At 36.6% G+C, this 14,032-nt stretch overlaps 1 protein-coding gene across 1 annotated transcript in view; it reads right to left on the reverse strand.

The window, feature by feature from the left end:
- LOC150094192 (exportin-4-like) overlaps window positions 1-14,032 on the reverse strand; it is a 541,216-nt gene that overhangs the window by 428,663 nt on the left and 98,521 nt on the right. Inside the window, exon 4 of the mRNA XM_090412419.1 lies at window positions 1,968-2,109. Within this exon, the coding sequence (XP_090268545.1) occupies window positions 1,968-2,109 (142 nt within the window). The remainder of the gene's footprint in view (window positions 1-1,967; window positions 2,110-14,032) is intronic.

Below are 14,032 nucleotides of genomic sequence, written 5' to 3' on the forward strand. Positions count from 1 at the left end.
CCAATTCCTTACATTTCCAGGATTTCAGAACCAATTTCAAGAATTCTGAAGAAATATGATTTAACAGCCACTTATACACCTATTAACAAATTATCCACCCATTTTCATTCATCTAAAGATAAACACTCAATCTTGTCTCTACCTGGTGTGTATCAAGTTCCTTGTAATTGTAATCTTTCCTACTTTGGACAAACTGGACATTCTATAGAAAAAAGAATTCAAGAGCATCAGTCATCAATTCAACACAACAAACCTGAGAAATCTGGATTAGCTCAGCATGGATTAGAAACAAGCCACAACATCCTTTGGTCCAAGACTCTCTTCCTACACAGATGTCGCTACAAATTTGAACGTTTATTTATAGAAAGTGTGGAGGCCTTACTTCAACGTCTTAACTTGAATCGTAATGACTGTATATCTATATCAAAAATTTGGGAAAGTTTAATCAGGATAACACTTTTTTTTTTTTTTTTTTGTAAATTTCCTATATTAATCTAATGTTATTTAAGATTATTATATGAATTTCTGAATTAATATCTTTAATTATGACTTTAAAAATGTTTACTCTTCTAATACTTAGCGATATGACATCATGCGGCTCGTTCTATGTGTGAATGATCAATTGTTCGTATTCCACCTTGTTTTTTAAAACTATTCCTATGTAGCCACTGAAGATGGTCTGTAATATTCAGACCGAAATATTTTGCAAATTAAACATTATTCTTGTGCAAACGTGTATATATTTTTAAAAGTAGCAAGACATTGTTCAAGCCAGTTTTAAACTACAGATCTGAGAGCTAAGTAAGAAGTAACAGTTGATCAAGGACTGGAAAACACAGATATGAGAGTTATGAGAAAAATTAGAAGCAAATGGTGGCTGAATCATTAAAAAGGAAGATAGTAGGAAGAATCTTGATATTGTTAGTAATAAAAAATGTGTAGCTTTTTTGAAAGACTGGTAGCAGGTAAAAGACTAGAGGAAAACCAAGATATAAGTAAACTGATGGAATCAAAAGTGCCTTAGAAGACCAAAATATAAGAGGCTGATGTTGTGGCAGATAAAACTAATTTAGAAAATTGTCACGAGGACGTTAGTAATAATGTAACTGTTCATACAGTACCTTACTATAGTCTGTTATAGTAAGTTCACTATAATGAGAGGTAAGTATCAGTCTGAGTGAGGCAGGTGTTATTAACAATAGCTGTAAATATTAATAAATAACTCTTAGAATGCTATAAACCACATCAACATTACATCCAAAACAAATTACAATTGCTCTGACTTAATAAGATTCCTACACAAGGCAAAAGTATCCCCATAATAGCAGGTAACAATCTTCTTTAGCTTAAAAAAAAAAAAAAAAAAAGGGGGGGGGGGAGGGGGAATTCAATTCCCAACATGGCATGAAAAACATTTAAAACAGATCCTTTATTGAAAATGAATTAGCTGTAGCAAACAGAGGTGGTGGTTCCCCTCCTGGAATCTGACGGTTTCATCTGTAAAACATGCACACACCAGAGAATATATGCTTTCTAAATTCACACATACTCCAAACTTAAGTGCTTTGGCACAATCTAAACTAGTGTTTCTTAAACTGTGTTCTGTGAACCTTAGGGTTCTGTATACACTTGTAGAGGCATAAACTTGAATAACAAATTTTGGGTATTAGATGTAGTACCCAAAAAAAAAAAAAAAATTCAGTGAATAGGTTAAATACTAATTTTTATTAAATTGACTTATTTGTAATATTATATACCATATGTTTTCTGGATTAAAATATTTTCAGTAATGGTTCATTATCATATTTCCTTCCTGATATTTATGAAAATTTTAACAGGATTATAAGAAAAAAATTTTTATATAGGATTCTTCAGTCTCAAAAATTTAAGAAACACTTAATTTAAACAACAAAGGCATAGGTGTTTGTTGAAGATATTACATTGTGTACTGTGGAACAAAAACATACCATTGCTGGTGCTCCACTGCTGATTAGCTGTGACACTTCATTGAGAACTTTTTCAACAGCATTTGGTTCATTGTCTACACTGCCTCTTTTTACCATAATAGCAACTACTAGAAGAAGTTGCTCTCTGACAAAACTCTGCAAACTTAAATTTCATGCAAGAAATAGTAAGAATGTCATTCATAAATGTTCATAAGCATTTAAATCTTCATATACAGTATCAAAAATCATGTCAATCAATAAGAGTTTATTAATGATAAAAGTAACAATAAGGTACATGAGGACTAATCAAAAATATATAGGACAGTTTCCTGTAGTGAAATTAGAGTACAAATTCTTTGAGTAATCTTTAAAGTATAATCCACTTGATTGTAGGTAGTGATTCCAATGATGCATTGTTCAATGTATAGTAATCTGCTGCCATGTTGTATTCAACTGTATATTCAAGATGTCTTGATCAGTCAAGGCTCCCGCCCCACCGACTGAGATGTAAATAAATTGAATGAATCAGAAGTGTTAGAAGACCAAAATATAAGCACTGACAATATTGACATTGTGGCAGATAAAACTTATTTGGAGGAAAATTGTCAACTGGATGTTAGTAATAATGTAACTGTTCATACAGTACCATCACAATGGTATGTTATAGCAAGTTCACTATAATGAGGTAACTATCAGTTATTTGGGCAGGAGACCAAATTTGATGAATAAGGCATATGGAACCATGAGAATCTTATGATTGTCGAAAAATTCTTGGACACACAAACTACAGTACATTGTAATGGAGCAGGAAACAGGCTGAAAGACAAAGACCATTGTAAGAATTTTTCTGATAAACTATCTTGATAATGGAAAATACAAGAGTCTGATTCAGAGTTGGGCCTTGGGTATAAAATTCCTACACAAATCTTTTACATCAAAGGAAACAATTTTCATATATCACTTTCTCTAGGAATCATGTCTTGGATCTACTCACTTTCTCCAAATCATCTCACATGCTGTTTTTCCAAATGCTTACTGTAACACTCAATATGTTTCTTTGCCATCTTACCAAGTTTACAGCAGAACTTTAAGCACATTACTCTTTCAATTATTTTACACTACTGAAATGAAATATACTTGCACTTGGAATTAGCTTGCCTGTCAAAATGCTGCCAAATTTCTTATAATTTCCACCAGTGATTTCCGTACAAAACAATATCTAAGATAAATTGATCATTTCTAAAAAATGAAGGAAAATAACCTTTGAAAGAGGTATAAATCACTTAGTACAATTAACTGACATAAGTAAAACATTTTGAAACCAAATGAAGTTAATGATAAAATGGATTTATCAAATGAACAGATTATTCTTCACTAACAAGTGTGAAAAAATCTGCATTTCTCCAAATCAACTCTATTCAATGCTATTTCTCTGAATGCTTGCTGTAACAATCCACATCTGTTGCCATACTGACAGTAGAACTTTGCTTACCAAGTGTGCAGCAGCATCATAACTTGATGCACATATACTCTGACACCACACATCCACATCATGATATGAAAGCACAAAAAAGATTTTCCTTAAACATCTGTCCAGATAATTTGATCATCTCTCATGAATAGAAATAACCTTTGAAGATGGTTCAGATCACTTTAAATAACCAACAGTGGCACAAGTAAAATGCAAATGTTTTGAAAGCAGTTTTAATAACTTGAAGAAATTAATTTATCAAATGATCTGATTACTTTTCGCTGATGAGTATGAAATTAATTTAAGTTAACAATCTCAAATTGAAGCACTTACTCTTGCTCTGTTTAACGGAGCATCCTACATAACCTACATTTTTTTTATGTAGCTACTACTTAATAATTAGGGCACAGGGTGCAGTGGATTTAAGATAAGATTTGATTAAAAATGAATCACATTACTATATCAAATTAAAAGGAACACCACCTTCAGTAGTTCCGAGACATCTGAACGATGTAATTTTCTCTGTTCTTCTAGAATGAGGACACAGTTGACTAAAAACTAATTGAAAGAATTGGGTTTTATTTGATGATTAGGATTAAAAATGCATACTAAATTAGAAGAAACTGGCTAGTTTTGCAACAAATTACTTGTGGCTTCTTCAGGATATAAAATATAAACATACAGTTAGCAAATACAAGATATAAATCAACAAGAGAAACTGGCAAAAATCCATTGTAGTACAAACAATCAAAAAAAAATGGAGATGGTGAAGAGTGGCTCAAGTCATCCATTTCCTAGTCTTGTTTCAAGATGATTAGCTGAAAAGTTGAAATCTAGCATATGAAGCAATCTAATTAAATAATTCTATATGTCACTTATGAGAGGGCTATGTGAAAAATGGACTGTGGTGAGGAGAGAGAGAGTTTTCTTCTAGATAAGGCATGGAAGTCTTCTTCTTCCAATTAATGTCATTGATGCATGTAAGAAGAACGATAACTAAACCTGATCTTGCTTCAATATTATGGGCTACACTGCTGAGTTTTTTTTTTTTTTTTTTTTTTCCCCCCGAAGCTTCTAGGTTTGACCTGTATAAGAAACACCACAGGAACAAGGAATTCAGCAAACCTCAGGATGTTTCTAGAAGGTTTTATTGTCCCTATGAATTATATAGCCTCATTGGGAACATTCCACAGGCCACTCAGCTCTGAAACTGCTGCTCCCTCATTCTCAACAAGGAGACCAGACTTGAGCGCAATACAGTATACATAAGATAACTTCAGCATTTTTAGGAGATGTTTCTTTGTTTTGAGGGCTGACTGCCTGAGCTTTTTGTCAAGGCATCAGTGTAGTAAATTATTCTGAAGATATTTTCAAAAATCTATTTTAGATTATATTTCGATGTTTAAATCCTCAGAAGTTGTAAACTTCACTGAATATGCATTTATGAACAGTGCTAATAAATGTTTTTATTATTATTTTTATTATTCTTATGAAACAAACAGTGATAGCACAGTGGTAAAAAAAACACTCAACAGGCATACAGTCATGAATACATATCCATACTTGAAGTAGGAAAAAAAAAGCCATCAAATGCTTGAAATGTGGAAAGGCAGCAGAAGTAGATGATATTCGACCAGAAATGCTGAAGTATGGTGGTATAAAAGTCTTACAGTAGCTGCACTGCATAGTTCAAAAGGCCTGGACAGAGGGACGAATTCCTGATGATTGAAGTAGAGCTCTCATAATACCCATATATCTTCTTCTTCTTTTGCAGCTTCTCCCACTTAAGTGGGGTCACTGTTGATGATGAGTCTCCTCCACATCCTCCTGTTTTGGGCTGTCACCACATCTAAGTTCTTCATCCTCAAAGATGGAGGGAGCTCATACTAGCTCCCTCCATCTCTTCTTTGGCTGCCCATGCTTCCTCCTTTCTTGCAAATCCATCTGCATGACCCTTCTTCCCACATATTCATCCTCACTCCTCATCACATGACCAAACCATTTCAACCTTGCCTCCTGTATCTTTCCTCCTAAGTTCGTAACTTTCACTGTTCCCCTTAAATAGTCATTTCTCAGACGATCCTTTCTGGTCACACCGCACATCCACCTAAGCATTCTCATCTCTGCTACTTCCATCCTGCTGATGTCATTTTTCCTCAGGGCCACACTTTCTATAGCATATGTCATAGCTGGCCTCACTACTGTCCTATAGATTTTGCCTTTCAGATTGATCGGCACCCTCTTATCGCATAACACTCCAGCCATCTCCCTCCAGTTCCTCCAACCCACTTGTATCCTGCATCCCACTTCCTTCTCAGCTTCTCCATCTTCTTCCACTGTTGAACCTAAATATCTAAAGTCCCTCACCTTCCTGATGACATTTCCTTCCAGCTCCAGATCTGTCTCCTGGCTGCCGCCCACTGTGCAACACATATACTCTGTCTTACTTCTGCTCAGTCTCATACCTCTCTCTTCCAGTACTTTTCTCCATCTTTCCAGTTTAGTTCCCCTCTTCTTCTCTTGAATCTGCACACAGCAAGATGTCATCTGCATACAACATTGTTCAAGGTGCATCTTCTCTCACCTCCTCCGCTACCACCTCCATCACAATGTTAAACAGAAAAGGACTTAATGCTGACCCTTGATGCAAGCCAACTGTTACTTGAAAACTTTCTGTCTGTCCCAGACAGGTCCAAACACTTGTCTTCACATTTCTGTACATCTCCTGCACCGACCTGACATATTTCTCTGGAACCTTCTTCTCCCTCAGACACCTCCAGACTTCTTGTCTTGGCATTCTATCGTATGCTTTCTCCAGATCAACAAATGCTAGATGTAGCTCCTGTTGTTTCTCTCGAAACTTTTCCATCATCTGCCGTAACCCAAAGATAGCATCTGTTGTTGATCTACCAGGCACGAAGCCAAATTGTTCCTTTGCAATCTCCACCTCCTTCCTCGATCTTCCATCAGAACCCTTTCTAGGATTTTCATTGTGTGGGACATCAACTTTATTCCTCTGTAATTTTTACAGTCTTGTGCATCCCCTTTACCCATTGTAGATGGGGACAAGAGTACTCTCCCTCCATTCCTCGGGTATATTTTCCGGTTGGCACAAACTTTCATGAATAGGTCCCACAGTAGGTCAATTCCCTCATCATCCACCAGTGCCATCCATGCCTCCACTGGAATCCTGTCGGGGCCCACCGATTTTCCATTCCTCATCCTCTTCATAGCCTCAATCACTTCCACTCATATATAAAATTCCACTCATGTTGTTCATAGTACCCATATATAAAAAGGGAAATAAAACTGAATGTGAGAATTACAGAGGCATTTCCCTACTGAGTGTTCCTGGTAAGATTTCTGCTAGTATACTTGAGAAACGGTTGAGAAGAATTGTGAAAGAAAAGCTTGGTGAAGAACAAACTGGATTCAGGCCAAATAGAGGCTGTCAGGATCAGATCTTCACTTTATGACAAATAATTGAGAAAGCATGAGAATATAACAAAGATCTGTATTTAAGTTTTTTGTATTTACGATTTTGTCAAATCCTACCAACCTGGTGCGACCATAAAGGACGTAACTGCGTCTATTAGAGAGCAAAAGGAAAGGGTGAAAGAAATGATTGTTGTGGCAGGTACGAATGATTTGAAAGGAGATAAAATGGAAATGATAGAAGACTGAATGAACCAATCAATAATAAAAGGTATGACAGGAAAAATAGACGTATGAATGTGAACATGAACAAAATGAAGGATAGAGTGCTGTATGGAGACTCGTTAGTACGAGGACGTGGCGGTGAATTTGAGCTGTGCAGAAGAAAGTGATTTTTAATCGGTGAATAGTCCGCTTTTTTCCCCGTTTTTCTACGTTTTTGAGTGCTAAATTGTTTCTCTGAATACGAGTGTACTTCAGTGGTTGTTTTTTGGAAGTTAGTTGCTGTCGCGATATAATATATTTTGGTACCGTCGGAATCGAACGCGTAACGGTGGAAGACAAAACGAAGCTAAGTTACTGTATTTAGTTATATTTCATTTTATTTAATTATATTTAGTACTTAAATGTTCTGATGTTTGTACTTTTTTTCCTCTTATTTATTAATTGAATAATTATTAAAAATTAGGGTATAATTTGTGAAATGTACGCTTTGCAGAGTGCGGTCGGAGTGTGGTTAGATGATAATAAAGGATTGAATGTGTGTAGAAAATGTAGGGAGAATGCGGAATTGAAGTGTATTTCGGATCGTGAGTGTGATATTTTTGTCAACCTTCAGAATGAAGGAAACAGGGATATGACAAGAAACGGCAAGGTTGTACATGAAAATTGTGAGAGTGTGAATGTAGAAAGTGTGAATGATAGTATAAATGGTTTCTCAGAGAACAAAAAAGATGAGATAGATGCATTGAGTGAGATCGCGTTGTTGAATAGTGCGATAGAAAGAGCAAAACAGCAGCTAGAGTGCATGAACAAAAGTAGACTGAATGAACCAACCAATAATAAAAGGTATGACAGGAAAAATAGACGTATGAATGTGAACATGAACAAAATGAAGGATAGAGTGCTGTATGGAGACTCGTTAGTATGAGGTGTGTTAGTAGAGGATTTGACAAAATCGTACCAACCTGGTGCGACCATAAAGGACGTAACTGCGTCTATTAGAGAGCAAAAGGAAAGGGTGAAAGAAATTATTGTTGTGGCAGGTACGAATGATTTGAAAGGAGATAAAATGGAAATGATAGAAGACCTGAATGAATTGTTTGAGGTAGCAAAAGAAAAGAGTGAGAGAGTTAGAATGATTAGTCTTTTGCCACGGTATGACAGTGAAATGTTTAAAAGGAGGGCTATAATTGCAAATGACTTTATGCGTGGGTTATGTATGACGAGAGGTGTGGAATTTGTGGATGTGTGGAGTGAGTTTGATGGGCGAAAGGATCTATATAAGACGGATGGCTTGCATTTGAATGGTTACGGTGTAAGAAGACTTGAGAAAGTGTTGCTGAATGTAGTGGATGTGCAAATTCAGGGAAACTAGATTTGTTAGGGGGGGGGAGTAGAGATACAGTCCTTATGGAGGCAGTTGAATGTAAGAATGAATATAATATGCCAGAGCAAATAAGGACAACAAATCTGAGTGGGATATTAATATAAGGCATCAAGGTAGGGTTGGGGCTAATGGGGTTCTTAAATTCATGTACACTAATACTAGGAGTATTAGGAACAAGAAGGAAGAGTTTTTGGCCATGGTTGGCACTTCCAGATCACAGGTTATAGGTATTAGTGAAACATGGCTGACTGTAGATGATATAACTAGTGGGATTGAATGTGATGGCTATAGTGTGTTCAGGAATGACAGAGAGAATAAAATGGGGGAGGAGTATTGTTGATGATAGCTGATGAGCTCCAGCCAAGGAGAATAGAAGTTGAATTGCAGGATAGAGAAAAGAGCACATTTGAGGCCATTTGGTGTGAGATTGTGGCTAGCAGAACTAAATATACAATTGGGTGCTGCTATAGACCAGGTGATGGAAAAGATGGTGGTGACAGTATGCACAAGCAAATAGAAGAAATGGGTGGAAGGAGGGTGATTATTATGGGAGATTTCAACTATGGTCGCATTGATTGGAGTGAGGAGAGGACACACGGGAGGAAGGAACTGGATTTTATGCGGTTATTAAGGGATAACTATCTGCAACAGCATGTAATGGAAAATACTAGGGGTCAGAGAGTGCTTGACCTAGTAATTACATCTGAGGATTTGGCTGTAACAAATATGACCACATTGCCACCAATCGGTGAGAGTGATCATAGGGTCTTAACTTGGGAGGTGGCTAAAGGTGTAGAATTTTCAATTAAGACAGGGTACATGTGGAATTATCGGGCTGGAAAGTATGACAAGCTTAGGAGTTTGATTGGTTCAGTGCATGGCATGTACAACTGCAAGGACTAGAAGTTGATAGTGCATGGGAGGTAGTTAAGAAGTGCTTGCATGAAGCAATGGCTGACTGTATACCTAGAGTCCAAATAATAAATCAAGTAGGGGTTAAATGGATGAATAACACCATTAAGCTTGAGCTGCAAAAAAAAAAAAAAAGAAACAACTATGGAGGGAATTTAAGGAGAAAGGTGACCGGCAGGCACATGAATGGTATAAAGCACAGGCCAGAAAGGTAACGAGTGTGGTAAGAAAAGAAAAAAGGATTATGAAAGAACATTGACCATGGCTAAAGAGAATCCCAAACAGTTTTTTAGATATGTAGCAAGTAAAAGGAAAAATGTACATGGCAGATTGATTTTAAAGAATGCCGATGGTAGGGAGGTAACTGAATCAGTTGAGATAGTTGAGTTACTGAGTGAGCACTTTGCAAAAGTATATCATCCAGGTGGTGACATTGCAGAAACGAATAAACCAGTAGATTATACGGGAATTGTGGTTAATGAAGTGGAGGTGAGTAGTCTATTGCATAACCTCAATGTCAATACATCTGTGGGATTGATGGTATACCAGCTCGTGTTGTACGAGAAGCAGCTAAAGAATTGTCAGTACCCTTGACCATTTTGTTTAATTTGAGTCTCGGGTCTGGGTTAGTCCCGAGCGGGTGGAAAGAGGGGAAAATAGTTCCACTGCATAAAGGTGGTTCCAAGACTGCTGTAGTAAATTACCGACCGATTAGCATATCAGGAATCATTGTCAAGGTCTTAGAGAAAATAGTCAAGAGGAAAATACAAGATTGGATAGAAGAAAATGGGATACTGTATCGGGGACAGCATGGTTTTGTGAAGGGTAGGTCATGCCTCAGTAACTTGCTCACGTATTATAACACAGTGACGGCTGAACTGGATAAGGGTAATGGGTTTACGGTGATTCTACTGGACCTTGCCAAGGCCTTTGACAGGATTCCACATGGAATTCTAATCAGTAAATTGCAGCATATGGGAATGGACATAGGGTTGGTGAGATGGATAGGAGGGTGGTTGATGGAGAGATATCAGAGAGTGGTTTACTCGGGAGTAGAGTCCACAAGACGGCCTGTGACTAGTGGTGTGCCACAAGGATCTGTTCTTGGACCACTGCTGTTTAATTTGTTCATAAATGATATAGGAAATGATCTGAGAGGAACAGTTCATTTGTTTGCGGATGATGCGAAGTTGGGTAGGGCAATAGTGAATGCAGATGACGTCAAAATTTTGCAGGATGATTTGGATAGATTGGAGGTCTGGGCTAAGGAGAATGGATGTCAGTTTAATGTGGCAAAATGTAAGGTTATGCATTTTGGGGTGAAAAGATTGGCGGCAGTTTACTGCATTGGTGGAACCGTGCTCCAGGAAATTGATGAGGCACGAGATTTAGGAATGTTGGTAGATAAGGAATTGAAATTTAGGGGACACATTGCAAAAGTGACCAAAACAGCTCATCAAATCACTTGGTTGCTGAAGAATACAATGACAAGCAGAGACAAGCAGGTTATTGTTCCTCTGTATCGAGCCTTGATAAGACCCCATCTAGACTACTGTGCTCAGATTTGGTCATCTAGGTTTCTTCTTGATGGGGAAGAGGTGGAGAAGATCCAGAGGCGAGTGACCAAGATGATAGCAGGTCTGTGGAATGAACCGTATGAGAACAGGTTGAGGATTTGTGGGTTGCAAAAATTGGTTGATAGGCGGAGGAGGGGAGATATGATTGAGACATTCAAATTACTGAAGGGTTTCTATAAAATTAATTCAGAAGATATTTTTGAGAACAGGGCTGGTTGTGGGAGGACTAGGGGGACATCCATGGAAACTGGGCAAAAGTGTGGTTAGTAAAGGTGTTAGAGCTGGGTTCTTCACTTTTAGAGTAGTGAATGAGTGGAATGCGCTCCCTGAGTCTGTGGTGGATGCTGTGACAGTGAATGAGTTTAAGGCGAGGTATGATAGATACTGTATGAATGTCAAATAGTTGTGATGAATATGATTTGGGGCCTCCCTCGATGAGTCCAATGACTCCCTGGAGTTGCACGTAATAATAGTAATAAGTTTTGTCGATCTGGAAAAGGCATATGACAAGGTGCCAAAAGAGAAGCTGTTCAATATGCTCCAGTTATATGGTGTCAATGGAAAATTATATCAAGCAATACTTAGTCTTTATTTGAGTTGTAAGTCAGCAGATAGAATTGAAAGAAGTACAGGAAGATGGTTTAATGTCAATTCTGATGTGAGACAAGGATGTACATTATCCCCTTTGTTATTCATTATCTATATGGATCACATTATGAAGGAAAGTGGTATTAAACATGATATCAGAATTGGAGATGTTAATGTCAAATCTTTGCTTTATGCGGACGATGTTATACTTCTAAATAAATCCGCTACAAGTTTGCAAGATTCCCTGACTAAATTGAATAACTGTTGTAATAGATATGGTATGAAAGTCAGCATTAAAAAGACAAAGACAATGAAAATAGTTAGAACTGTTGAAAATGTCAACTGTGTTGTGAACGGAAAACCTCTGAAACAAGTAAAACATTTCAGCTACTTAGGCATGATTTTTAGTGAAGATGGTAAATTAAATATGGAAATAGCAATAGAATCAACAAAGCTGGTATGGTAGGAAGTCAACTGAATAAATTTATATGGAATAAGAGAGAAATTAGACTGAACACTAAATTAGTGGTATACAAGACAGTGTTCAAACCAGTTTTAACTTATGGATCTGAGAGCTGGGCCAGAAGCAAAACACTTGACCAAAGACTAGAGACCGCAGATATGAGAGTCCTGAGAAAGACTAGAGGCATGAACAGATGGCATCAATGGCAATATCATATTAAAAACGAGGATATTAAGAAAGAACTTGACATTGTCAGCATCCAGGAATGTATTAGCAGAGCTAATCTCAGGTGGTATGGTCACTTGAATAGAATGGACAAGGAAAGATTAGCAAAACAAGTGTTCTCTGCCAGGTTGGCAGGAAAACGACCCAGAGGAAGACCAAGATATAGGTGGATTGATATGGTACAAAGTGCCTTAGATGATAGAAATATAAGATCTGATAATGTTGGAGTCTTGACAAGTAACAGACTAATTTGGATGAAAATGAAAATTTTAGATAGGAAGTTGGTAATTATGTAAATTTTTCATGTTTTACTATCATATCCTGTACACCCCTTGAGGGTACACGTTAGGAAATTCAATGATGATGTTTTTTTTTTTTTGTTTTTTTTTTTAAATAAGCAGATGGTAAAAATCATAAGTAGGCAGATTCTTGTGTTTGTTACAGTTTATGTTAACGTGGTTTCTTGATTTGGTTAAAGTTAAATTGGAAAAATTAATAGAAATATCTTGCCTACACTTTACTGAAAAAAAAAAATAACTTGCTACTAAAATTAAGTTGATAATGCTAACATTATTTTTTTCTCCCAAATGCACAGGACATTAGCCACACATTGGCCATAGAATAGAATAGAACAAAAGATAAGGCAGCAATATTTCTGATTACAATTGAGCCAAAAATAACTCTAATTTGACCACTGATATTCTAGTCCATCAGCAGTCCAAAATTTTGAGTGTACATAAACTTAAGAGTCATTTAAGAGAAAGTCAGCCCTCAAAACTTCCAAAAAAGTAAGGATAACATGCTTTCCCCCCCACCTCTCCCGCAATGCATAGGTCATCCATCATCAGCCATAGAACAGGATAGAAAGGCAGTAATACATTTGACTCCAAATCAGCCAGAAATAATTCTGCGTGATGACCAATGATATTTTGACCCACTGTATATTTTTTTCCTCTTATACTGAAATATTGCTGCAGAAACATACTGTAAAGGATATTCTACATTATCAAAATCTAATTTGTTCTTTTTTTCACTGTATTCAAATTCATCTTCATTACGATGTTTTCCTTACTATAAATGCTATTATCATCTTTTGATTAACGTAAAACACTTATCACGGCAGGCACGTGGTTATAATGAAAGGCTGAGGGTAATTTTCCCATAACTTGTTGGGATGACTACAATAAAGTGAAAATAAAATTAATTAGTATTCGAAAATAATCATTAATGATTATATTACTAATCTCGATGTCAAACTGCAGACAAACACGCAAGCATGAAAGGACTGGAGTTATGGTGAACTCAGGTGAGATTTGGGTTTTAATAATCATACAAGATTTTGAAAAATCTTAAATTTTTTTTCCCAAGATTACAAATTCTAAATTTCTAGAGAAAGATCTCCTCTATTCATGGTACCCAGAAATTTTATAATTATGAATTTTCTTGGGAATTCTTTGAAAGAAACCCTAGTGGACAGGATTCGGAGACAAGTGATCAAAAGGGTGAGCAGTTTGTAGAGTTCCCTATAAAGACAGACTGAAAGTTTGTGAATTATAAATGGTCAGCTAAGAAGCTATATGACAGAAACAAGTTATTAAAGGGTTTGATGGGGTTCATTTAAAGAAATTTTTCAATACATAACAGAGAACAAAAGGTCAACAATAAGTTGAAAAACAGCGCGTTAGCAAGTAAGGACTTTGAAAAAGACTGTATTTTTGATTGGAGAGTGGTAAATAAGTAGAACAGATTGCCAGAAGTAGTTTTGGGTGTTATGATGGTAAATGACTAAGGAACAATATGATGCAG

Source organism: Typopeltis vanoorti, chromosome 22, assembly GCF_054136105.1.
Source record: "Typopeltis vanoorti isolate ZY-2024b chromosome 22, IOZ_Tvanoo_1.0, whole genome shotgun sequence".
Taxonomy (NCBI): domain Eukaryota; kingdom Metazoa; phylum Arthropoda; class Arachnida; order Uropygi; family Thelyphonidae; genus Typopeltis; species Typopeltis vanoorti.